The following is a 22,564-nucleotide window of genomic DNA, read 5'->3' on the forward strand; positions in this document are numbered from 1 at the left end:
CCCCAGCTTGCTAATTCCGATTTCAGGCTTTTAAAAACAGAGCGTGCAGAAGTGTGTGTGGGGGGGTGGGGGAACAAGCAGACGCACATTTGAGAAAGCATCATGTTATCAACTTGCCTTGATTCTCCCCGAGGCTATCAACGAAGCTAATGAAATAAAAATAAAATCCTTACTGGCGCATGCTGGGCTTCAACGAAGGAGACCGCCCTTTCTCCCACTTCATGATGCAGAAATCCTTCCCGTGGAATGCTAGCTGGAAGATGCATCCATTTTGCCGTTCAGTCCTCTCTCTGCGTTCGTCATCTCGTTCCTGCACGGGTCTATGTGGTATGGGCCTAAGAAAAAACAGCAGGAACACCAGCCCCAATAGAATAACGTTTTTTCTAGAAGCTCATAAGGGATACGCTTACTGTGTAAACATACACAGGGAAACAAGCGTGTTAACAGCAGCCCGGCGTGCCCCGCTCTGAATCTGTAAAACACTCGGCTCTCGCATCACATCTGTCTTTTCGAGGGGGGTGGGAAGGAGAGGAGGGAGGAGGAAGCTTTGTGGAGCTGGGTGCAAGGTTTTCTGAGCACAGCAGAAAACGCGCTCGCTCAGGAAACCGCAGGCTGCTGCCAAGGGACTAATGGAGCCAAGAATAGATTAGCATAATGGACTGTGCACCCTGCCATTGAGTGTTAGGAAACGTGGGGCTGTGGGAGACGGGCTGGCTACAGAGGGGCGAGCGGGGCCCGTGTCACGGAGTCAGGAGTGCAGTGTTGCAAAGGGCAATTAAAAAGGGAATAACACAGCCGCTCTGGCTGCAGGGCTGATGTCATAGGATTCTATCACTGAGAGCATGAGAGAGAGAGAGAGTGTTGAGGGGTAGCAAATCCGATAGTTCACTAGAGGTTGTGCTGCTGGTGCTGTTTTTTTTTTTAATCGGTAGGGAAACATTGCAAGAGAGCCGTTTCTGCTTTTAAGATTCCTCAGGCCTCCTGAAGGGAGACAGCCCACCTTAGAAGAAGAAGAAGCGTTGGTTTTTATATGTCGACTTTCTCTACTGCTTAAGGGAGAATCAAACCGGCTTACAATCACCTTCCCTTCCCCTCCCCACAACAGACACCCTGTGAGGTGGGTGGGGCTGAGAGTGTGTGACTAGCCCAAGGTCACTCAGCTGGCTTCGTGTGTTGGAGTGGGAAAACAAATCCAGTTCACCAGATTAACCTCCGCCGCTCACGTGGAGGAGTGGGGAATCAAACCAGGTTCTCCCGATCAGACTCCACTGCTCCAAACCACTGCTCTTAACCACTACACCACGCTGGCTCTTAGGGGGAGGGAACCACTTTTCATTTGTTACCAGCATGTTTGCCTGAGACTTGACTAGCTGCTTGTAGTCGTCCTTGTCAAGAATTCTGGAGATCGTGAACACCAACAGATATTAACCCAGCAATGGAGATCACCCTGTCTATATTATCACTGTCATTATCATCACTATTATTGTTATTATCATCATCCCTTTCCAGGTCCAACTCCAACAGCATGGTGTAGTGATTAAGAGCGACGAACTCTAATCTAGAGAACCGGGTTTGATTCCCCACTCCCTCCACATGAGCGACAGATCTAATCTGGTGAATCGGGCTGGTTTCCCCGCTCCTCCACATGAAGCCTGCTGGGCGACCTTGGGCCAGTCACAGTTGTCTCTGAACTCTCTCAGCCCCACCTACCTCACCAGGTGTCTGTTGTGGGCAGAGAAAGGAAAGGCGATTGCAAGCCGGTTTGGGACTCCTTAAAGGTAGAGAAAAGCGGGGTATAAAAAACCAACTTCTCCTCCTCCTCCCTCCATTGCATTAGATCAGCGTTGTCCCTATGGAGACTTAAAAGCAGTGTTTCTAAAAAGTCCTTGACAAATAACTATGCTTTTGCTCTGTGGTGTAAGCTGCTCAGAGAGGAAGAAATAAAGGAGGTGGGCTTGGGAAGAGAGCCAGCAAGAGCTACGGTCCAAGGCCAGCCCATGGCAGGACACGAGATGCTGCCTCACAGAACTTTGCTAGAAATCGCCGCTCATGGAATGCCACTGGCACACGACACCGCAGTGCAAGCTATGCTGCTATGCACCGGTCATTACTTCATTCACAACTTGGCAAGCTTCCATCATCTGAATATTGTCGAAGGCTTTCACGGTCAGAGTTCATTGGTTCTCGTAGGTTATCCGGGCTGTGTAACCGTGGTCTTGGTATTTTCTGTCCTACAGTGTTACTCCTCTGAAGATGCCGGCCACAGCTGCTGGCGAAACGTCAGGAAAGAAAATACCAAGACCACGGTTCCATCATCTGCCCTGCCCCTGGTTCTCCTGCTTAAAGGTGAGCAAGGATTGAGCTTGGGAGCCTTTGGGAGCATGCTGAATATATTAGGTGCTGTGGAACACAGGCAGGATGGCGCTGCTGCAGCTGTCTTGTTTGGGGGCTTCCTAGAGGCACCTGGTTGGCCACTGTGTGAACTTGATGGGCCTGGGTCTGATCCAGCATGGCTTTTCTTATGTTCTTATGCTATGTGGAAACGCCATCTTTCTGTTTGTTTCCTACAACATGCAATGAATGGAGCACACGTAATATCTGGTATCCTTGGAAGTCATTGAGAGGAATTTTCGAGGCGGGACATTTGTGTATTGCAGTTGTAGCCACGGCCACGACCTCTGCTCTGCCTGCTGTTTACATATCAAGGTCATCTGGTGTCATAAACCTTTATTAAGCCTCTGTAAAATGCTCCATTCCTTCCTTATTGCTTATTGAGTGGATGTAAAAGTATTATTCAATTTCTGTCTAGGTATGATGGTGGTGTTAAGGGCTGGATAGGAGTGGCGGCAGCTCAGTGCTAGGGCACATTTTACACGAAGGAAATCCCGGATTCAACCTCCTACATTTTCCCTTAAAGGGTCTTTGATAGTGGGAATGACCGCTGGAGAGCTGGTGCAGTGTAGTGGTTAAGAGCGGTGGTTTGGAGCCGTGGAGTCTGATCTGGAGAACCGGGTTTGATTCCCCTCTCCTCCACATAAGCGGCGGAGGCTAATCTGGTGAACTGGATTTGTTTCCCCACTCCTACACTCTCTCTCAGCCCCACCTACCTCACAGGGTAGAGAAGGTCGGCATATAAAAACCAACTCTTCTTCTTTACCTGAGAACTGCTGCCAGTGACTGGACAACACTGGGCTAGGGTCACCACAGTAGCTCCATGTAAGGTAGCATCACATAAATTATAGTTTTTCACCATGGGGTGGATCTAGCCAGCTCTTTCAATCAGTCTTTCCCGATTCCACCTTCCTGTCCCACATGGCTTATTGCCATGCAGGTCCCGTGATCCAAAGCAGTAGCCTTTTTGGAGATTAGGGGGAAAACCTCTCCTCCCTTTTCCCACCTTCAGAAAACCTGTTTACATCCAACCCGGTATCCAGACTATCTGTTTTCTACTTCCTTTCAAGCAACTGATCACTCCAAGCACCAACTCAGGCATTATGATTTTACTATGCTGAGATCTCTTTCATGTAGGAAATTTGCATGAAATCCATCCAATCATCACAATCTGTTTGCCTGTATTTCTGTGTGCATATAGTTAGTGGCTCAATTCAAAGGCCATGCCTGTTCGTGGTTTGGTGCTTGTTGGATGCCTTTTTCCTCCTGTGCTCATAGAATAGAATCATAGAATTGAAAGGGACCTCCAGGGCCATCTAGTCCAACCCCCTGCACAATGCAGGAAATTCACAACTACCTACCCCACACACTCCCAGTGACCCCTACTCCATGCTCAGAAGGTGGTCAAGATGCCCTCCCTCTCATGATCTGCCTAAGGTCATAGAATTAGCATTGCTGACAGATGGCCATCTAGCCTCTGCTTAAAAACCTCCAGGGAAGGAGAGCTGACCACCTCCAGAGTAAGCCTGTTCCACTGAGGAACCACTCTAACTGTTAGAAAAGTCTTCCTAATGTCTAGACGAAAACTCTTTTGATTCAATTTCAACCTGTTGGTTCTATCTGACCTTATGGGGCAACAGAAATCTACTCAGCACCATCCTCTATATGAATGCCCTTCAAGTACTTGAAGATGGTTATCATATCCCCTCTCAGTCATCTCCTCTCCAGGCTAAGCATACCCAGCTCCTTCAACCTTTCCTCGTAGGACTTGGTCTCCAGATCCCTCACCATCTCTGTTGCCCTCCTCTGGACACGTTCCAGCTTGTTCTTAAATTGCAGTTCTTAAATTCCTTCTTAAATTGCAGTGCCCAAAACTGAAGGCAATACTCTAGGTGAGGTCTAACCAGAGCAGAGTAAAGTGTCTCGCACATGCTGATTCCCTTCTCCATCTTTTTTGCTGGTTTTCACCAACCATAGCCTTTTCTGGTGTCTGAATTGGCATACCTTTATTATTGCTTTGCCTCTCAACCTTGATTTGCAAACCCACATCAGAGCTTAGTGTCATGTCATGGTTTGGAGGCAAGGTGCTATAACCCTACCATGTCAACCTGGGCACCATTGTAAACTATTAGCGGCAACATTTTCGAAGTGGAGGAGAAAATACCTGAGCCTGCAGGAGTGGCCATGTTTTTCAATTTTCAATTAAAGTCACTGTTAATCATGAATAAGAAGCGCTGTTACCAGCTGCTCTGTTGGTAATTGCTCAAAATGTTTAATTGTATGCATGAATAAATGGTTGCAAGCTATGTTTCTAAACCTCTAACTTGCTGAGATGGAGAAGCTTATGGACTTGGGTAGTTTGAGAAGAAAAGAGATTGGTAGCTTTTAAGAATTGCCCTTAAAGTTCAGAAGGCATAAACTCACCCACTACTGGAAAAGGCAGATATCGAGAGCCAAAGTTAAAGAAATGAGGGAACTATATTGCCCTTCAGGCACGTTTAGAACGCAGTCCTTCTATTTTTAATGCTGAGACCTTCTGTCTTATGAAATGAGTTAAAATTTAATATATATTTACCAATAGTGTTAATGTAGGTTATCCTGAGCTGCTGAAGTCCATTGTTCTAGAATTTAACAGCAGTGATATTCCATATAGCATAATTAAAAATTACGTGTGAGTTTGTTTTGTTTTTTTTTGGAATTTTCTTCCCCTTGCCTTGTTCTGGAAGCCTTGTAAGGCAGTGAAACCAGTCTTTGTAAATGAGATCTGTAGATACAGCCTTACTGTTGCTTATAAATAGTCTTGGTATGGCTTTAACCTTTGGCTACTAGCAGAGTGCAGTGAACAGTTTTTTTTAACTCTCTAGCTGCTGAAACTTTCCATGTAACGGACAGGCAAACGAGAGCAGTTTTAAGGATTTCTTTAGGGATACCGTAGAGACGATAAAACAGTCTAAGAGATCTTGCGTCCGTGCCTTCTTCCTAATCAAAATAATTTCACTTTACCTTTTTTAGTTGTCGTGCCTGAAGTTATCTTTATTTCAATTAAGTGGTTGGCTTTAGAGGCTTAAGCAATGAAATGAACCCTTTACGATATAGTGTTTTAGAGTGCCATAGTAGAATCTGCAAGACCCAGGTTCGAATCTCTACTCTGCCGTGGAAGTTCTCTGGGTGACCTTTGGCCAGTCGAACATGCTTAGCCTAACCTATCTCAAAGGTCTGTTGTGAGGATAAAATGATGGAGGGGAGAACAAACTGGTGGGAGGGGCTGTGGCTCAGTGGTAGAGCCTCTGCTTGGCATGCAGAAGGTCCCAAGTTGAATCTCAGGCATCTCCAGTTAAAGGGACTAGGCAAGTAGGTGATGTGAAATACCTCTGCCTGAGACCCTGGAGAGCCGCTGCCGGTCTGAGTAGACAATACTGACTTTGATGGACCAAGGGTCTGATTCAGTATAAGGCAGCTTCATGTGTTCATGTGTTCAATGTAAGCTTCTTTGGGTCCCCATTGGGGAGAAAGACAGGGTATAAATGAAGCTGAAAAGAGAAAGACAGGGCTGTTGTGAGGCTAAAAAGGCGGAGAAGACAACAATGTAAGCTGCTTTGGGTCCCCACTGGGGAAAAGAGGTATGATGTAAATGCAGTAAATAAATAAACCTCTGGGTATGAGATCTGCCATCAGACCAGAGCTGTGTGCAGGAACAATTCAAAACAGTATGTTTGCAGAATACCAAAATATCTTTTAATACATTGCTTTTTTTTAACTAATGATGGTAAATGTTAAAAGCCTTGATGCAGCTATGGGCAGTATGCTTATGGAACCAGAGAGGGTTCTGCATGCCACGTTCCTCGAAGGATGAAGCATGTTGTAGAGAATCAGGGCCCTTTTTTAAAAGTGGGGTTTCCGAAGAGCCGAGCCTAGGCCAGGAGACTCCCACCTTCAAAGCCCTGCTGAGCCTTGAAATTTACTGGCAATCTTGGTTCTCTTTCATCCTAACCTGCTTAAGGGGATGGCTGAGGGGAGATACTTGAGGAAGGGAGACTCAGGTATGCCACCCTGAGAAAGAGGGTGGGTTGACAAGCACACAAAAAATATCCCTATCATAACCAGGTCTTGCTAAAATTGTAGATTCTGCAACAGTCATTTTTCACCATTCCCATAAGGGCAGCTGCTGTAAGGAACAAGTTAGTCCTCTCTTGTCTTCTTTTGTTTCTCGATACTGTTGTCTGATTTGCACATTTTATTACATTAACTTGACAGTTATTTTCATGCCTCCTCATAGCAAGAGCTCTCAAGGTAGCGTACAGATCAAACACATTAAAATGCCCAATGAAATGGCCTGCCCAAGGAGGTCAGGAAAGCTCCCCCTCTCCTGGCCTTCCACAAACTTTGCAAAAATGGAGTATTCAAAAAGGCTTTTATGCACAGGTAACAAAGCTGCACAGTACAGAAAGGTTTCACAAACCTACTTGGATAAAGGATTGGGACTTGTGGTCTTTACTGCTATATATAGCGTATGCTAAGTAGGATCCTGCCCTGCCCTGGATAGTCCAGGCTAGCCTGATCTTGTCAGATCTCAGAAGCTAAGCAGGGTCAACCCTGGCTAGTATTTGGATGGGAGACCTCCAAGGAATACCAGGGTCATGACGTGGAGGCAGGCAATGGGAAACTGCCCCTGAATGTCTCTTGTCTTTGAAACCCCACCATGAGTCAGCTGTGACTTGACAGCAAAAAAAAGTAAGATCCTATTATGTAATTTCTGTACCACTTAATGTGTCATGTTAAGAAGAAGAAGAGTTGATCTTATATGCCGACTTTTCTCTACCACTTAAGAAGGAATCAAGCCGGTTTACAATCACCTTCCCATCCCCTCCCCACAACAGACACCCTGTGAGATAGGTGGGGCTGAGAGAGCGCCAAGAGCTGTGAATAGCTCAGCTGGCTTCATGTGTAGGAGTGCAATCCTTCTGTTTCTGTTATGCAATGCTTCTGTTTCTTTCTGGTGGTTCCGGACTTCTAATCTCCTAATGCATAAGTTATCGAATGTCTTATTGTGTTGATTATACAGACCCACTATGTGTAAATAACGTCAGTAAATAAAAATAAGCGGTTCTCTGCATTGCAATATAAAAAAGCTGTATTGGCAGGCTTTGGAAGCAGATACAAATATAAAACGATGGCACAAGATATAACATATGGGTTAGGCAGCGGATAAATCAGAAAAAAGTAAGAATGTTTTAAAACATTAGCATCCAAATTCATAGTTTAAAGTTTTTATGCTGCAAAAAGAAAAATCATTGTAGGGGAAAATGGCCTGCCTACCAAATCATCAATACAACATAAAATTAAAGAATCAAATGCCCAGGTAAGTAAAAAAAGTTTTAATGTGGCACTTGCAGAATCAAATGAGTGAACTCTCTCGGGATTGTTAAATTGTATAACTCGCTGCCCCAGGATGTGGTTGTGGCTGCCAATTTGGAAAGCTTTAAGAGGGGAGGGGACATGTTCATGGAGGATAGGGCTATCTATAGCTACCAGTCAAAATGGTACTAGTCATGATGCATACCTCTCCAGGATCAGAGGAGCATGCCTATTATATTAGGGGCTGTGGCTCACAGGCAGGACAATGCTGCTGCAGTCGTCTTGTTTGTGGGCTTCCTAGAGGTACCTGGTTAGCCACTATGTGAACAGACTGCTGGACTTGATGAGCCTTGGTCTAATCCGGCATGGCTTTTCTTATGTTCTTATTCTGAAACATGCTGAGCTGAATCCTGTGGTTCCGTAAACGGAAGGCAGCCATGGTAGTGGATCTTTCTTCTCCTTTTCCCCTTCCCAAAACAGCCTTCTGGGACCTGTCCCTCAAAAGGCATTGCTGTTGGGGTCATGGGACCCCTTGTGAACAAAAAAACTTCTGGACATGGGGCAGCAGTAAGGAGGGGAGAATTCAGTGAAAAACATTTTGCCATCGAATCATAGAATCATAGGTTTGGAAGGGACAACCAGGGTCATCTAGTCCAACACCCTGCACAATGCAGGAAATTCCAAACTACCTCCGTTACCATTTCCCTGTCCTCCCTGCAGCCCTCTGTGCCTGATTGCTTTTTGACCACAGGGCGCTCCGTAGCCTCTAGCAGTGCCTTTGCTGGTGGGGGGTGGGGCAGTTGCAGAGGGCTGCAATGGAAAGGAATAGATGGGAGGGGGATCTGCCACCATCAGTGCTTCCTGTTCATGCTTTCGCAGGATCCAGCTTGAAATATTCCACATAAATAAATACTTTTCAATGGTCTTGCTTCTCTTCTCTGGATATATTTTTTTTAATGCTGCTTATGTTTAATGGTTTGTTTTTTATGTATACCGTGGTTTTGAATGGCAAGCTGCCTCAAGCTGTCCTCTGAAGAGGTGGCATAGAAATATTCTAAATAACCAAAATTGTTCACATGGTTTGAAATAATAAAAAGGCATAAACAAAGAAAGAAAGAAAAAAAGAAATATTCTAAATACATGTGTTCCCTGTCCTGTGATTTAAGTAGACCTTGGGCAAGGTGAAAGTTTGGCGATGAAGTTAAAATGGCTGCATGTTATCACTCAATTCTGTCATGTTATTATATTTATTAAAAGATTTATATCCCGCATTTCCCCATGGCGACAAAATACATCAAGTCACTGCATAACAATAAAACCCCAGTACTCCCCCCCCAGCCTAAAGTCACGCCTGCAACTTTCATTCCATTAAAAGTTTTGGTGAATAAAGTATCCTTACAGTACCTTCTAAAAGTTTTCAAGGACTGCACCCCTCTCACTTCCTCAAGGGTAGTCTGTCGGAAGCCACTTGGCAACACTTAACACGCACACAATATTTGGAGGAAGTCTGGATGGCAGGGGCCAGGGCCTAGAGGGAATCTTCGTCTGAGATCCCCCAGCATCCCAACTACGCATATTGGACTCTTCTGTTGCCATCATAGACCATGGAAATAATGTGGATCCTTGAGAGAACATTTCTGATGACTAATGTTGGAAATGGTGACTATCTGCTTTCTTCTCAACTGATGTATAACTTACTTCGGCCAGAAGCCGCCGTACCTTGTAAAAGCATCCTCTGTTTGCCAAGTGCCGGCCTTTGTGAATAGGAATCTGTGTTCCGTGGCAGGCTATTCAGCAGGACCCATGAAAAGGACTAAGATCTTCCTACTTTTAGGGCCTCCCAGTCAGAGATCAGAAACTCATGCAGCTACTGCCAACATCCTCCACAGAGCAGAATTGATAACTGTGCTTCTTTTGACTCTAAAAAGGCAAAATTGCTGATGAGCATTAAATGATCGAAAGCATCTCTCTCTCTCTGGTCTTAAAGGAACCATATTAGCTTCCTGTTTTCTCCCTGCACAAATCAAAGTGCTTTTAAAGCCTTAAATGATCTGGATCCTGGGATAAAGAACCACTTGCTTGCTCCCTTACAAACCCGCCCAACAACTTTGGTCTTCTTTAGAGACTCTGCGCAGCATGCCTTTACAATCTGCAGTAAGAGAAGTGCCTCTGAAGAAGCTTAGTGATCTCTTATCCCCTGGGTGTCAGATAGCTAAGTACATTTCCCCCAATAATTCTGAAATGAGTTAGTAATTCTCATATATTAAATTTAGTATGTAACTGTTTGTAATAATGGCCTTTACAGCCACCCTTTTAAAATTAACAATGAAGGAGAAATGTAGCAGTCTGACATAATCACAGCCCAGGGGAGGGGCTGTGGCTCAGTGGTAGGGCATCTGCTTGGCATGCAGAAGGTCCCAGGTTCAATCCCTGGCACCTCCAGTTAAGGGGACTAGGCTAGTAGATGATGTGAAAGACCTCTGCCTGAGACCCTGGAGAGCAGCTGCCGGTCAGAGTAGACAGTACTGACTTTGATGGACCAAGGGTCTGATTCAGTATAAGGCAACTTCATGTGTTCATTATTAGGTTAAGTCCTTTGTGGATGTTTTTTGCTATAAAGTCACAGCTGATTTATGGCGATCCCATAGGTGTTTCAAGACAAGAGACATTCGGAGGAGGTTTGCCATTGCCTGCCTCCACCTCACCCTGGTATCCCTTGTGGCTCTCCCATCCAAATACCAGCCAGGGTCAGTGCTGAGAGTGTGTGACTGGCCCAAGGTCTCCCAGCAAGCTTCCATGGTGCGAGTGGGGATTCGAACCTGGGTTTCCCAGGTCCTAGTCCAACATCTTAAGCAGGAGGGGCTGTGGCTCAGTGGTAGAGCATCTGCTTGGCATGCAGAAGGTCCCAGGTTCAATCCCTGGCGTCTCCAGTTAAAGGGACTAGGCAAGTAGGTGATATGAAAGACCTCTGCCAGAGACCCTGGAGAGCTGCTGCCAGTCTGAGTAGACAACACTGACTTTGATGGACCAAGGGTCTGATTCAGTATAAGGCAGCTTCATGTGTACACCACACTGTCTCTCAGGTTAAGTCCTAAATAACTACATTAGTAAAACATTAAAGCTCACCCAAGTTAATTCCATGACGTAGAAGATGTGCCATCTCCAAATCAGATAACCATCCACTCAGGCTGCATAGGATACAAGACACAATTCACATGCGCGCATATGACCACATGAATGCACTTATTAATGTTAGTTAATCAGGTTATAAATCAATTGCAAAACCCAGAATCTCATTATAGCTCTTATGAATGAGATCATGGGGGGGGGGGGGAACAGCGCATAATCTGATACTGTTCTGAAATTGCTCATTCCAAAAAGCTAAGAAGTAAGTAAACTGATCCCTGCCAATCGACCATTCTCTTGCTTGGGTAAAGTAAATTTTCTTTGATGTTATTGCTATATCTCAGATCTTGTAAAGCCATTTCAAAATTCCTGTAGAAGCTGCTATTTTAGCTCCTCTGAGGTAGACTTGTTATAATTTCTCTTTTCCTACCAAATAATTTAATGTTCTCATGGTTCTGATGAAATTGAGTACCCTGTCATTTGTTCAGAATAATTTAGAACTCTGTTCCAACAGCCAGCCTTTGAATCCCCATACCACCAGCACTGACCAGATGTAATTTATATCTGGGAAAGTGCCATTTATCAATCTCAAAATAAATTTCTTGTTGATATACTGATGTCAGTGTACTAAGTACATCCTGCCCAAATCACCCTCTTTAATGAATCTAAAAATTGGAGAGCAGAAATCTAAAATAAAACAGGTGTAGAATGAGCCGTGTTAGACAGCAGTTTCAGATGCTGCACACTTTGTGAATATTCAAACAGCAGCCTTATTTTCCATTGTGTTAGCTAGAGAGCCAGCGTGGTGTAGTGGTTGAGCAGTGGTTTGGAGCAGTGGACTTCAATCTGGAGAACTAGGTTTGATTCCCCACTCCTCCATATGAGTGGCGGACTCTAATCTGGTGAACCAGGTTGGTTTCCCTACTCCTCCACATGAAGCTAGCTGGGTGACCTTGGGCTAGTCACAGCTCTCTTACAGCTCTCTCAACCCTACCTACCTCACAGGATGTCTGTTGTGGGGAGGGGAAGGGAAGATGATTGTAAGCCGGTTTGATTGTTCCTTAAGTGGTAGAAAAAGTCGGCATATAAAAACCAACTCTCCCTTGCTGTACCTATTGTATGTGTATCTCTCCTTTGCACTTTATATCCCTTGGGAATCTGCTCTGTCAGCAAAAGACCTGATATCTTTAAAGTTGTGTAGAATGCATTTCTGATCGATAATATAATTCCCGAGTGTAATCAAGGAAAAAATTAAGCTGGCTACATCCCTTAAATTCATACAACACACACACAGTTCAATAATTTAAGTTCCAGGAGGCTTTGCTTTGGAGAGGATCCAATAAATCCTTATATTCCTGGATTATTAAGGAACAGGAAAGCTGTTCAACCACTCTCCAATACCCATGCTTTGTATAAAGATGCGGCCCCCTTTATCAGTTGGAAGGCACAATGAGCAATTTGACTCCTCTTTGTCACTAGCAATGTATCTTAAGTCACACCTGCCTGCAGAGTAGCAAGGGATTGAAACTGGTTTGCCCAGTCTAAGGCAGCTGTAAAAAAAAGAAAAAGTGGTTTTGTATTTCATGTGCTAAGAGGTTATTTTGATAGGGAGGGGGATGTTGGCAAAGGACTGGGATTAGGCTGTTTTGTGAATCCAGTATCCTCTATATACCAGTTTCTCCAGCGCCGTTTGCAAATGCTCAGATGATTGCAGAGGAAGCTTCTCTCTTCAGTCTTTTTCTTCACAAAAATCTTACCTCTTGAAGTCTGCCTGGGACTTTATACCTCTCAAGGGAAGGGAAATCAGAGCATCTTAATCAAGTTTGGGTATTTTCTGTGTGTGTGTGTTAACTGCCGTCAAGTCGCTTCCGACTCATGGCAACCCATTGAATCAATGTCCTCCAAAATGTCCTATCTTTGACAGCCTTGCTCAGGTCTTGCAAATTGAGGGCTGTGGCTTCCTTTATAGAGTCAATCCATCTCTTGTTGGGTCTTCCTCTTTTCCTGCTGCCCTCAACGTTTCCTAGTTTCCATTGACTCTTGCCTTCTCATAATGTGACCAAAATACAATAGCCTCAGTTTAGTCATTTTAGCTTCTAGGGTCAGTTCAGGCTTGATTTGATCTATAACACACTGGTTTTTTTTTTGGCAGTCCACAGTATCCGTAACACTCTCCTCCACCACCACATTTCAAAGGAGTCTACTTTCTTCCTAGTAGTCAAAAAGGGCAAGAGTCCAGTAGCACCTTAAAGACTAACAAAAATATTTTCTGGTAGGGTATGAGCTTTCGTGAGCCACAGCTCACTGTGAATTACTTTCTTCCTGTCAGCCTTCTTCATTGTCCAGCTTTCACACCCATACATAGTAATAGGGAATACGATGGCATGAATTAACTTAAACATGATGGCCAGTGACACATCCTTACACTTCAGAATCTTTTTAGCTCCTTCATGGCTGCCCTTCCCAGTCTCAATCTCCTTCTGATTTCTTGGCTGCAGTCTCCCTTTTGGTTGATGATGGAGCCAAGGAATAGTAAGTCTTCAATTTCCTCATTGTCAACCTTAAAGTTGTGTAATTCTCCTGTAGTCATTTCTGGGATTTTCTGGGGAGTGCTATTGTTTGTTTCCCGAGAAGAGTTTTTCTGTGTTCTCATTTGTAACTGCATACTATTGTTTTTCCTCTGAGTGCTGTGAGTATTAGTCTTCAGAAGCCAAGCTAATAACCTATGATGTTTATCAGCTTTACAAGTCACCATTAGAGTGTTCTCTGCTTTGAGCATCCTTTTTTTTTTAAGCTCAAGTTCCAAGGGTGCTACCAAGGGTAGCGCTGCGTGGGTGCTACCAAGTTGGTTATAAATTATTTTGTTATTGCTCTAGCATTGCGCTGGAAGAGGGCGTTTTCAGCAGGTCCGTCTGGAAAGGCACCATTTCCCCCTTCCTACCATAATAGATGCCACAGAAGTGGTTTCTCCCTTTAACTGGAGATGCCGGGGATTGAACCTGGGGCCTTCTGCATGCCAAACAGATGCTTTACCACTGAGCCACAGCCCCTCCCCAACCTGGTCTCTGACATCTGTTTTCATGAAGCATTATGCCCAAAGTGTCTGGCTGGAATCAATGAAGCCTTCACCAGTCCAGTGCTCAACTCCATGTTCTTCTGGTCTCAGCAGCTCCCAACTAGGTCAGCTTCCTATTCTCCCATTAGTGTCCCTGCACTGAGAATATGAAGAAGAGCCTATCTGTAACCAATATTCTTCAAGTCGCCCTTTGTGTAGTCAAATGCCCTGCTGTCCTTCCCCACCCCAATAGGTGCATCTTACGGACTTGCTGCATCACTCCGCCAGAATGGCACAGCTCCGTCCCTCAAGGTGTGCACATTAGCAGTCTGTCTCTCAGGTAGGATGGGCCTGCCGCCAAAATACTGTCTCAAGCTCAAGGCGTCTGTAATTGTCTGACTGTTGTAGACCCCTCCTAAGTTGCACATTGCCTCTGGAGAGTGAGGAAACCACACCAAGGAGCAGGGGACGCATGAACACACGAAGCTGCCTTATACGGAATCAGACCATTGGTCCATCAAAGTCCGTATTGTCTCTACTCAGACTGGCAGTCGTTCTCCAGGGTCTCAGGCAGAGGTCTTTCACATCACTTGCTTGCCCTAGTCCCTTTAACTGTAGGCATGGGGAATTGAACCTGGGACCTTCTGCAAGCCTAGCAGATGCTCTACCACTGAGCCACAGCCCCTCCCAAAGTGTAGACAAAGAAAATGCATCTCCTGGCTCAGGGATAGGTCTTTACTCAGCAACAGTGCAAAAGATGCTCTTGCCTAATAGCTGAAGTTGATAGTGGAAACATGCAAATGTCTTAAATGCGCTTTCAGTCCCTTTATGCCTCCAGGGTCTATCGTAACAGCTTGTTGCCTCAATCCAGTGAAGTGAAAAATAATTGCTACTGAGGCTGGAGAAGGAAGGAAACTGCAAAATGAAACCATAAACCTGAATTAAGTCAAGCTTTCTCGCATTTTTTTCACTAGCGCCTGTCAGCTGTCACAGGTGTCCTCAAGATAGTGTTGCTTTCATTTGTAATTCATGCAAATATTGGCAGGACAAGGATTAGACATGGGAGAATAGAATGCAAAGTAGATTATTCTTGGCAAAAGACTGCTGCAAGTTTTAAAAATGAGTATTACAGGGTTTTTTATTTTTTAAACGAGGTGTATTTATTTAATGTATATTTCACGATTATTTTCTGCCATTCCCAAAAGAGACTCTAAGCCACTCACAAACCAGTAGGCTGACTGGCATAAAAAAGTAAGAAAGCTCAATATTAAAACCTTAAACAAGACCAACAAACAAGTAACTAACAACAGAGCCAGGATACAGGATGATCTTGACAGGCTGGAGAATTGGGCTAAAACCAATAAAATGCATTTCAACAGAGATAAATGTAAAGTTCTGCATTTAGGTAGGAAAAATCAAATGCATAATTATGGGATGGGGGACACTTGTCTTAACAGTAGTGTGTGCAAAAAAAATCTTGGGGTCTTAGTAGACCAAACGTTGAACATGAGTCAGCAGTATGATGTAGTAGCTAAAAAGGCTAATGCGATCTTGGGCTGCATCAACAGAAGTATAGTGTCCAGATCACATGAAGTGATGGTATTGCTTTACTCTGCTCTGGTTAGACCTCACCTAGAGTATTGTGTTCAGTTTTGGGCATCTCAATTTAAGAAAGATGTAGACAAGTTGGAACGTGTCCAGAGGAGGGCAACAAAGATGGTGAGGGGTCTGAAGACCAAGTCCTATGAGGAAAGGTTGAAGGAGCTGGGTATGTTTAGTCTGAAGAGGAGAAGACTGAGAGGGGATATGATAATAGTCTTTAAGTACTTGAAGGGCTGTCATATAGAGGATGGTGCTGAGTTGTTTTTTGTTACCCCAGAAGGTCGGACCAGAACCAATGGGTTGAAATTAAATCCAAAAAGTTCAAATCAAATCATTAGACATCTTCCTAGTCATTAGAAATTTTTTTCTAACAGAGCAGTTCCTCAGTGGAATAGGTTTCCTCAGAAGGTGGTAAGTGCTCCTTCCCTGGAGGTTTTTAAGCAGAGGCTAGATGGCCATCTGTCAGCAATGCTGATTCTATGACCGTAGGCAGTTCATGAGAGGGAGAGCATCTTGGCCATCTTCTGGGCATGGAGGAGAGGTCACTGGGTGTGTTTGTGGTGGGGGAGGTAGTTGTGAATTTCCTGCATTGTGCAGGGGGTTGGACTAGATGACCCTGGTGGTCCCTTCCAACTCTATGATTCTAATTCAGCCAGGCGGAAAGAGCCAGTGAGGTGTAGTGGTTAGAATATCCAGCTATGATCTGGGAAACCCAGGTTCAAATCCCCACTCTGCCATGGAAGCTTGCTGAGTCATCTTGGACCAGTCACATGCTCTCAGCCTAACGCACTCTCAAGCTGGTTGTGGAGGAGAAGAGAACAATGTAAACCGCTTTGGAGAGAAGGGCATAATAAGACATTCAGCAGCAGAAGTCCCTTTGTGGGGGGAACATCCTTAAGTGCATGTTTAAAAGCTGGTGCCAATGGTCCTCACCTGGATGGTCCAAGTGGCCTGATCTCATCAGACCTCAGAAGCTAATCAGGTTCACCCCTGGTTAGTACTTGGGATGGGAGACCACTAAGGAAGTTCAGGGTTGCTACGCAGAGGAAGGCACTGGCAAACCACCTCTTAACGTCTCTTGCCCTGAAAACCCCAGGAGGGGTTGCCATAAGTCGGCTGTGACTTGACGGCCCCTTCCACCACCACAGACAGCAACCCTTCTTGCCATCTCCTGCAAACATTTCCATATCATTAGAGCAGTGGACAAAAAAGTCCAGGACTAGGCATGAATGTTCCCTTTTCTAATGAGCCCCACAAGGGAGGAGCAATCTCTATTTATATCTCTTTCTGTCTGCTTGATGGGAATGCCTTGGGGAGGATTCCGTTTGAGAAAGTTTTGGAAAATACATTCCCTTTGGCGCTGGCTTCCAGCTCGTAACCGAAACAACGACACAAGTGATCCGTGCTATCAAAACACTTTCCATGGGAGAGCTTCCATACGAAAAAGCCTAAAGTGTTCCTGTGGAGGCAGTTTGCATCGGAAGAATTCTCCCGAATTTGGGATATGTGTAGAAAGAATTAGAAAGCACTTCAAGATAGCTCTAAGGGTCAGCTTACCTTTCTGATACAATCCTTTCTAGGAAGGCATTTCTTCGGAAAGCCAGTGAGTTCTTGCCACTTCCCTCACGTCACAGGCATGCAAAGATAAGATGTGCCTAGTGGAAGAGGGGAGAGACCGCATGCGCTGTAGCTCCCTGTTGCCTCTCCCTCCTGTGTTAGGAGAAAACGCTGAAATGGTGTGGTGAATCTCTGGCCCCTTCTCCAGCAGTGAAAGCGTTCGTGCAGAGAGAGCAGCCGTTGTCACCCCTGGGCAACACAAGTCCTTAGTTACTTGACAGGAACATAAATTATGCAAAAACAGTAAAGAGACATGATGGACTTTCCCTCCCTGCTTTAAACACCTTTCAAAGTCTTCTAATATAATCTTTATTTCTTTTATCCCTTCTTTAGGGTTTGTCGTAATAACTATAATATCGTCAGCAAATAAATTAATTTTCATTTCTTCTTCCTTCATCTTATAGCCTTCTATGCTTGCGCTATTTCTTATCCTTTCTGCTAGCTGTTCTATCGCTATGATAAATAAGAGCGGTGAAAGCGGACAGCCCTGACGAACTCCTCTCTGAATCTGAAAAACCTGCGAGTGATCATTGTTAACCTTCACCACTGCTGTTCCATCCCTATATATCTCCTGAATTGCATGGGGTGGTGGTTAAGAGCAGTGGTTTGAAGCGGTGGACTGTGATCTGGAGAACCGGGTTTCCTCCTTCTCCTTCGCTGTGTAGTCAGTGACAGTGCAATACATGTGAATCCTAATATGTCTTATATTTTTATGTATAGTTTACTGATCTTAGGTACAGTATTATGAGGCCACCTGACTATTATGGCCATCTTCCAAGGCTCTGGTTCAGGTGCCTCTGCCTTCTAAGACTAGGTGAATGGCAACCAATTGGTTTTAATGGTTTTAAGACGTGATTTTATTGTTTGTTTAGTATAAACTTTACCCCCACCTATTTTGCCCATTCTCATTTAATTAATTTGCACAAATAAGGTGTTTATTGTAGATAAGTGTGGTGTAGGGAGAGAGTGTTTGGTCACTTCCTCAGAAATGAGTAATTTATTGAATCCACCAGTTGTGGTTTATTGGGTTAAATGGGTGACAAGGGGGGGGCACTTGTGAGGAATCGTGGAGGAAGGGTCAATTTGGAACTCCCTCCTCCCCAGATTTCCACTCCAAGATTATCTAAACTTTCAAAGGTTTGACCAGGCTGATTTCTCCTTCTGTCTTTTCATTCTTTGACTGACCCTTAATCAACTCTCAACATTCCGTCTTTTTGGAGCATATTTAGTCCTCATCAGGAAAAATATTTAGGACTTATCCATTTGTTCTTTTGGTTAAGTTTAAAATCTTTTGCTTATCTGGAAAGTCCACCCAAGTATGTAGAAACCCCTAGTTTGTCTGTGGGTGCATCATCTATACAGGGTCAGACAGCTTTCTGTTAAAAGCATTGATTTGAATTTGTACTTTTTTAAAAAAAAGCATAAAGTATGTAATTGAGATCATATGAAGATTCTATTGTTTACTCTTGTTCTTGTCTCATTACAGTGTGGTGTTCCTTTTGAAAACGATGATGTGATTGTACTTAATGGAACGAAAGAGGATGTAGAATTGCTGAAGAAAAGAATGGAAGACAGAAGGCTTAAGAGCAAACTGGGAAAGGTATGTTATCTGTATAATAGCCAGTGTGGTGTAGGGGTTAAGAGCTGTGGGCTCTGATCTGAAGAGCCAGGTTCGATTCCCCACTCCTCCACATGAAGCCTTCTGGGTGACCTTGGGCCAGCCACAGTTCTATCAGAACTCTCTCAGCCCACGTGGAGGCAGGCCATGGCAAACCACCTCCGAAGTCACTTGCCTTGAAAATCTTACGGGGTCGCCATAAGTCAGCTGTGACTTGACAGCATGCACACACACATGTTGTCTGTGGCATCTACACAGGCAGTCAGGATTTGCTTCAAGGTATTTCGTCACACGTGTACTCCCCCCGCCCCCAATATTATGGAAAAAACCCCACAGCTTACCTGGAATATAGCATTTATCAGTGTTAATTTAGTTTAAGACACTGAATATTTTTTGGAAAACCGGCTTTAAACAAGTGAATGCCTTGAATTACTTCACTCTTAAACCCAACTAAAGAATCTTGCTGCTTCCCTCCTAGTGCTCAGAATAGACTATCTTGTTGAATAAATAAGATAAGAATGTAAGAAAGGCCATGCTGGATCAGACCAAGGTCCATCAAGTCCAGCTGTCTGTTCACACAGTGGCCAACCAGGTGCTTCTAGGAAGCCCACAGACAAGATGATGGCACCAGCATCCTGCCTGTGTTCCACAGCACCTAATATAATAGGCGTGGGGCAGGCGGCAGATGAGCGCAGATGAGTCCTCCTGAAATGGACCGCTGGCCAGCAGCCAGGATATTTCCTACACTGAAACCCTTGCAAAGGCGGTTGCGCTTAGTCTGACCCTGCCAGGCATGTCTCTTGTTCTTAGTTGAGAAGGCTGACTTGGGTCCAGTTAACTCAGTGATGGCTTTCTTTGGGGAAAGTTCCCTCTGATGGAGCCCTCTTGCTTTATAGAACAACTTCAGGAGTTTGTGGCTGCTGTGAGCCTTGAACCGGGGACATTCTGGCTCCCTGCTCCCACTCTCAGTCTGAAATGAGACCTTAAATATAGTCCTAAGGGACATTTCTCCAGTGCTTTCTTCTTAACCACAAGCAGCTTCTCCTGGTTTTTTTTTTAATTTCAATTAATTTTTCAAACAGAAAACCACCACCCAAACAAACAACAAAAACAAAAAACCTTTAAAAATACAAACATAGAAACAATATAACAACAAAACAAAAAAATACATGAAGTTGAATCAGATTATTGACAGAGGGCTTAGTATTTAACGCATTTATCTTACAATTACACGTAAGAGAGGAATTCACTAATGGCGGGGGGGATTTTAAAAAAAACACAATTCTTTATATATTTTATACTTAATTACTTTTCCATAATCTGAGAAAGGGCTTAGATAGATGTTGAATACCTTTCTGATTTCGTATATGAAATACAATCATGCCACGTTTTGTAGAAATCTGATATTTTAATTTTACCTTTGACTACTCTTAAGTTGATGTGTCAATTTTTCTGCCATAGCTGTTTGCCACAGTTCAGAATACCAAGAATGTATTGTTAAATGTTCTGGGGTTTCCCAACATTTTGCTGTTACCCTAGGGGCTCCTGCTGGTTTTTGATTTCACTCAAAATCACCCCCACAGATGGAAAAGCACCTGGGGTGGAGATAGAGTTGGCAGGTCCCTCTTCACTCCAGTGGGAGGTTGTGGGGCAGAGCCTGAGAAGGGCGGGGTTTGGGGAGGGGAGGGACTTCCATGCCATAGAGTCCAATTGCCAAAGCGGCCATTTTCTCCAGGTGAACTGATCCCTGTTGGCTGGAGATCAGTTGTAATAGCAGGAGATCTCCAGCTATTACCTGGAGGTTGGCAACTCTAGGTGGAGGGGACCAATAGCATCAATGACAGCTCTGATCTGGAGAACTGGGTTTGATTCCCCACTCCTCCACATGAGCAGCTGAGTGAACTGGGTAGGTTTCCCCACTCTTACACACGAAGCCAGCTGGGTGACCTTGGGCTAGCCGCACTCTCTCTGCCCCACCTACCTCACAGGGTGTCTGTTGTGGGGAGGGGAAGGGAAGGTGATTGTAAGCTGGTTTGATTCTTCCTTAAGTGGTAGAGGAAGTCGGCATATAAAAACCAACTCTTCTTCTTCTCTCTCCCTGGATCCCACCCTTGCTCCACATATCATATTGTCATAGGGTAGAGCCATTTGGCTTAAGCCCAGCAACTAAATTCTGGTCTGACAGAAGGACTTGCAGCACTTTCAGATGAAGGAGGCCTCCAGCCTCCAGTGTTACTGTACCAGAACCCATCTCTCTCCTCCTACTCGTGTCCCTAACCGGTTCAGTGAAGCAGGCTTTTTGTAACAATAACCACTGTGGTTTTATGGTTACTGTCACACGTTCTGGCGTAAATGTGTTTTTTTTAAACCCTATGAAGTCTGACTTTTCCCCTATAAAGATCCTCTTTCAGATTTGAATCTGGCTTCCTGTTTGAGGCCAGCAACGTTCACGTTCGGTACTATGGTAAAAAAAAGTTTCCACTCTGGAGGCCAGGTGCCACCCAAGCGTACTCTGCTGCTTGGCTCTTTTGTGGTGGGAAGATAGTTGCACGGGTTGTATCTTTGCCCAAGAGCCACTCCTGAGTCTTTTTTTTTTTTTTTTTTAAGCCAACTTGGGAAGAGACTGTACATCCAAAAAGACTTAGGTACCTCCATAGAAATGGGGATGACAACTTAAGAAAGGCCATGCTGGATCAGACCAAGGTCCATCAAGTCCAGCAGTCTGTTCACACAGTGGCCAATCAGGTGCCTCTAGGAAGCCCACAAACAAGATGACTGCAGCAGCACCATCCTGCCTGCGTTCCAAAGCACCTAATATAATAGCCACGCTCCTCTGATCATGGAGAGAATGACCATGGGATGACCTAACACTGTCACCTGCCTGTCTTAGAAGTAATAAGGCACCAATCTAGCAAGGCTGAATGCAATTCCTGGTTTTGCTACTTTTCTGGGTCCACACAAAGAGGGTGAGAGGTTTCTTGCCTGTCTCCCCCGAGCCGCAAAATGTGGACGGTGGTGGCATCCAGGGCCAGATCCTGGGGGAGGGGTTTGGCGGGGGCACTTGCCCCGGGTGCAAGGAGAGGGAGGGCGCCAGTGCAGGTATGGGAAGCACGGGCATGGGGAGAGGGAACGCCGCTGCACTGCGGCACGGGCACAGCTGCCTGCCCGTGGCCCAACTGAAGCGTGTGTTTTCCGCCCACTCCCAGCTCGTGCCGGCCACTGCTCTCCTTCTCTTTCTTTCTGCGAGGGCAGCCATCAACACCTGGCTCCAGTGGGTCATGGCACACCCCTTCCTCCTCCCTCTCTCCCCCATCCCCGGGCGCTCCTTCCCCCAGATCCATGCCTGGTGGCGTCATACAGCTTGAAGGGTCAGAAGTTGGGACAGGCCCTCTGATCCTGGAACAGGTTGCTGGACGAGGTAGACGGCTGGTCGAATCCAGCAGGGCTTTTCTTAAACACACTAGAAGCTGCCCTATACTGAATGAGACTATGGGTATTGTCTAAGACTGGCTGCAGCTCTACAGGGTTTCAGGTGGAGAATCTTTCACATTCCTGTTCCCTGACTCTTAACTGAACATGCCAGGGATTGAACTGGGGATCCTCTGCATGCAAGCCGGTGCTCTTGTCACTGAGCCACGACCCCTCCCCTTACCCTTTTAGAGCCAAAGGTTTTAGACACAAAGCATCTCCTTGGTTTTTTACCCACTGTGATACTGACTGCTACGACTTCAGTTGTGTCCCCATTATCTTCTACCAGCATTCTACTTCTTTGTGTTCTGTCGGCCGTTTCTGGCGTTAAC

General features: G+C 45.0%; 1 protein-coding gene across 2 annotated transcripts in view; it reads left to right on the forward strand.

Annotated features, from left to right (window-relative positions):
• The window catches only part of RTF2 (replication termination factor 2), a 73,356-nt gene that overhangs the window by 42,282 nt on the left and 8,510 nt on the right, over positions 1-22,564 (forward strand). For both annotated transcript variants that reach the window (XM_056844979.1, XM_056844980.1), the window contains exon 6: positions 18,633-18,746. In XM_056844979.1, coding sequence (XP_056700957.1) covers positions 18,633-18,746 — 114 coding nt within the window. The remainder of the gene's footprint in view (positions 1-18,632; positions 18,747-22,564) is intronic.

This window comes from Euleptes europaea, chromosome 2, assembly GCF_029931775.1.
Source record: "Euleptes europaea isolate rEulEur1 chromosome 2, rEulEur1.hap1, whole genome shotgun sequence".
NCBI classification, from domain to species: domain Eukaryota; kingdom Metazoa; phylum Chordata; class Lepidosauria; order Squamata; family Sphaerodactylidae; genus Euleptes; species Euleptes europaea.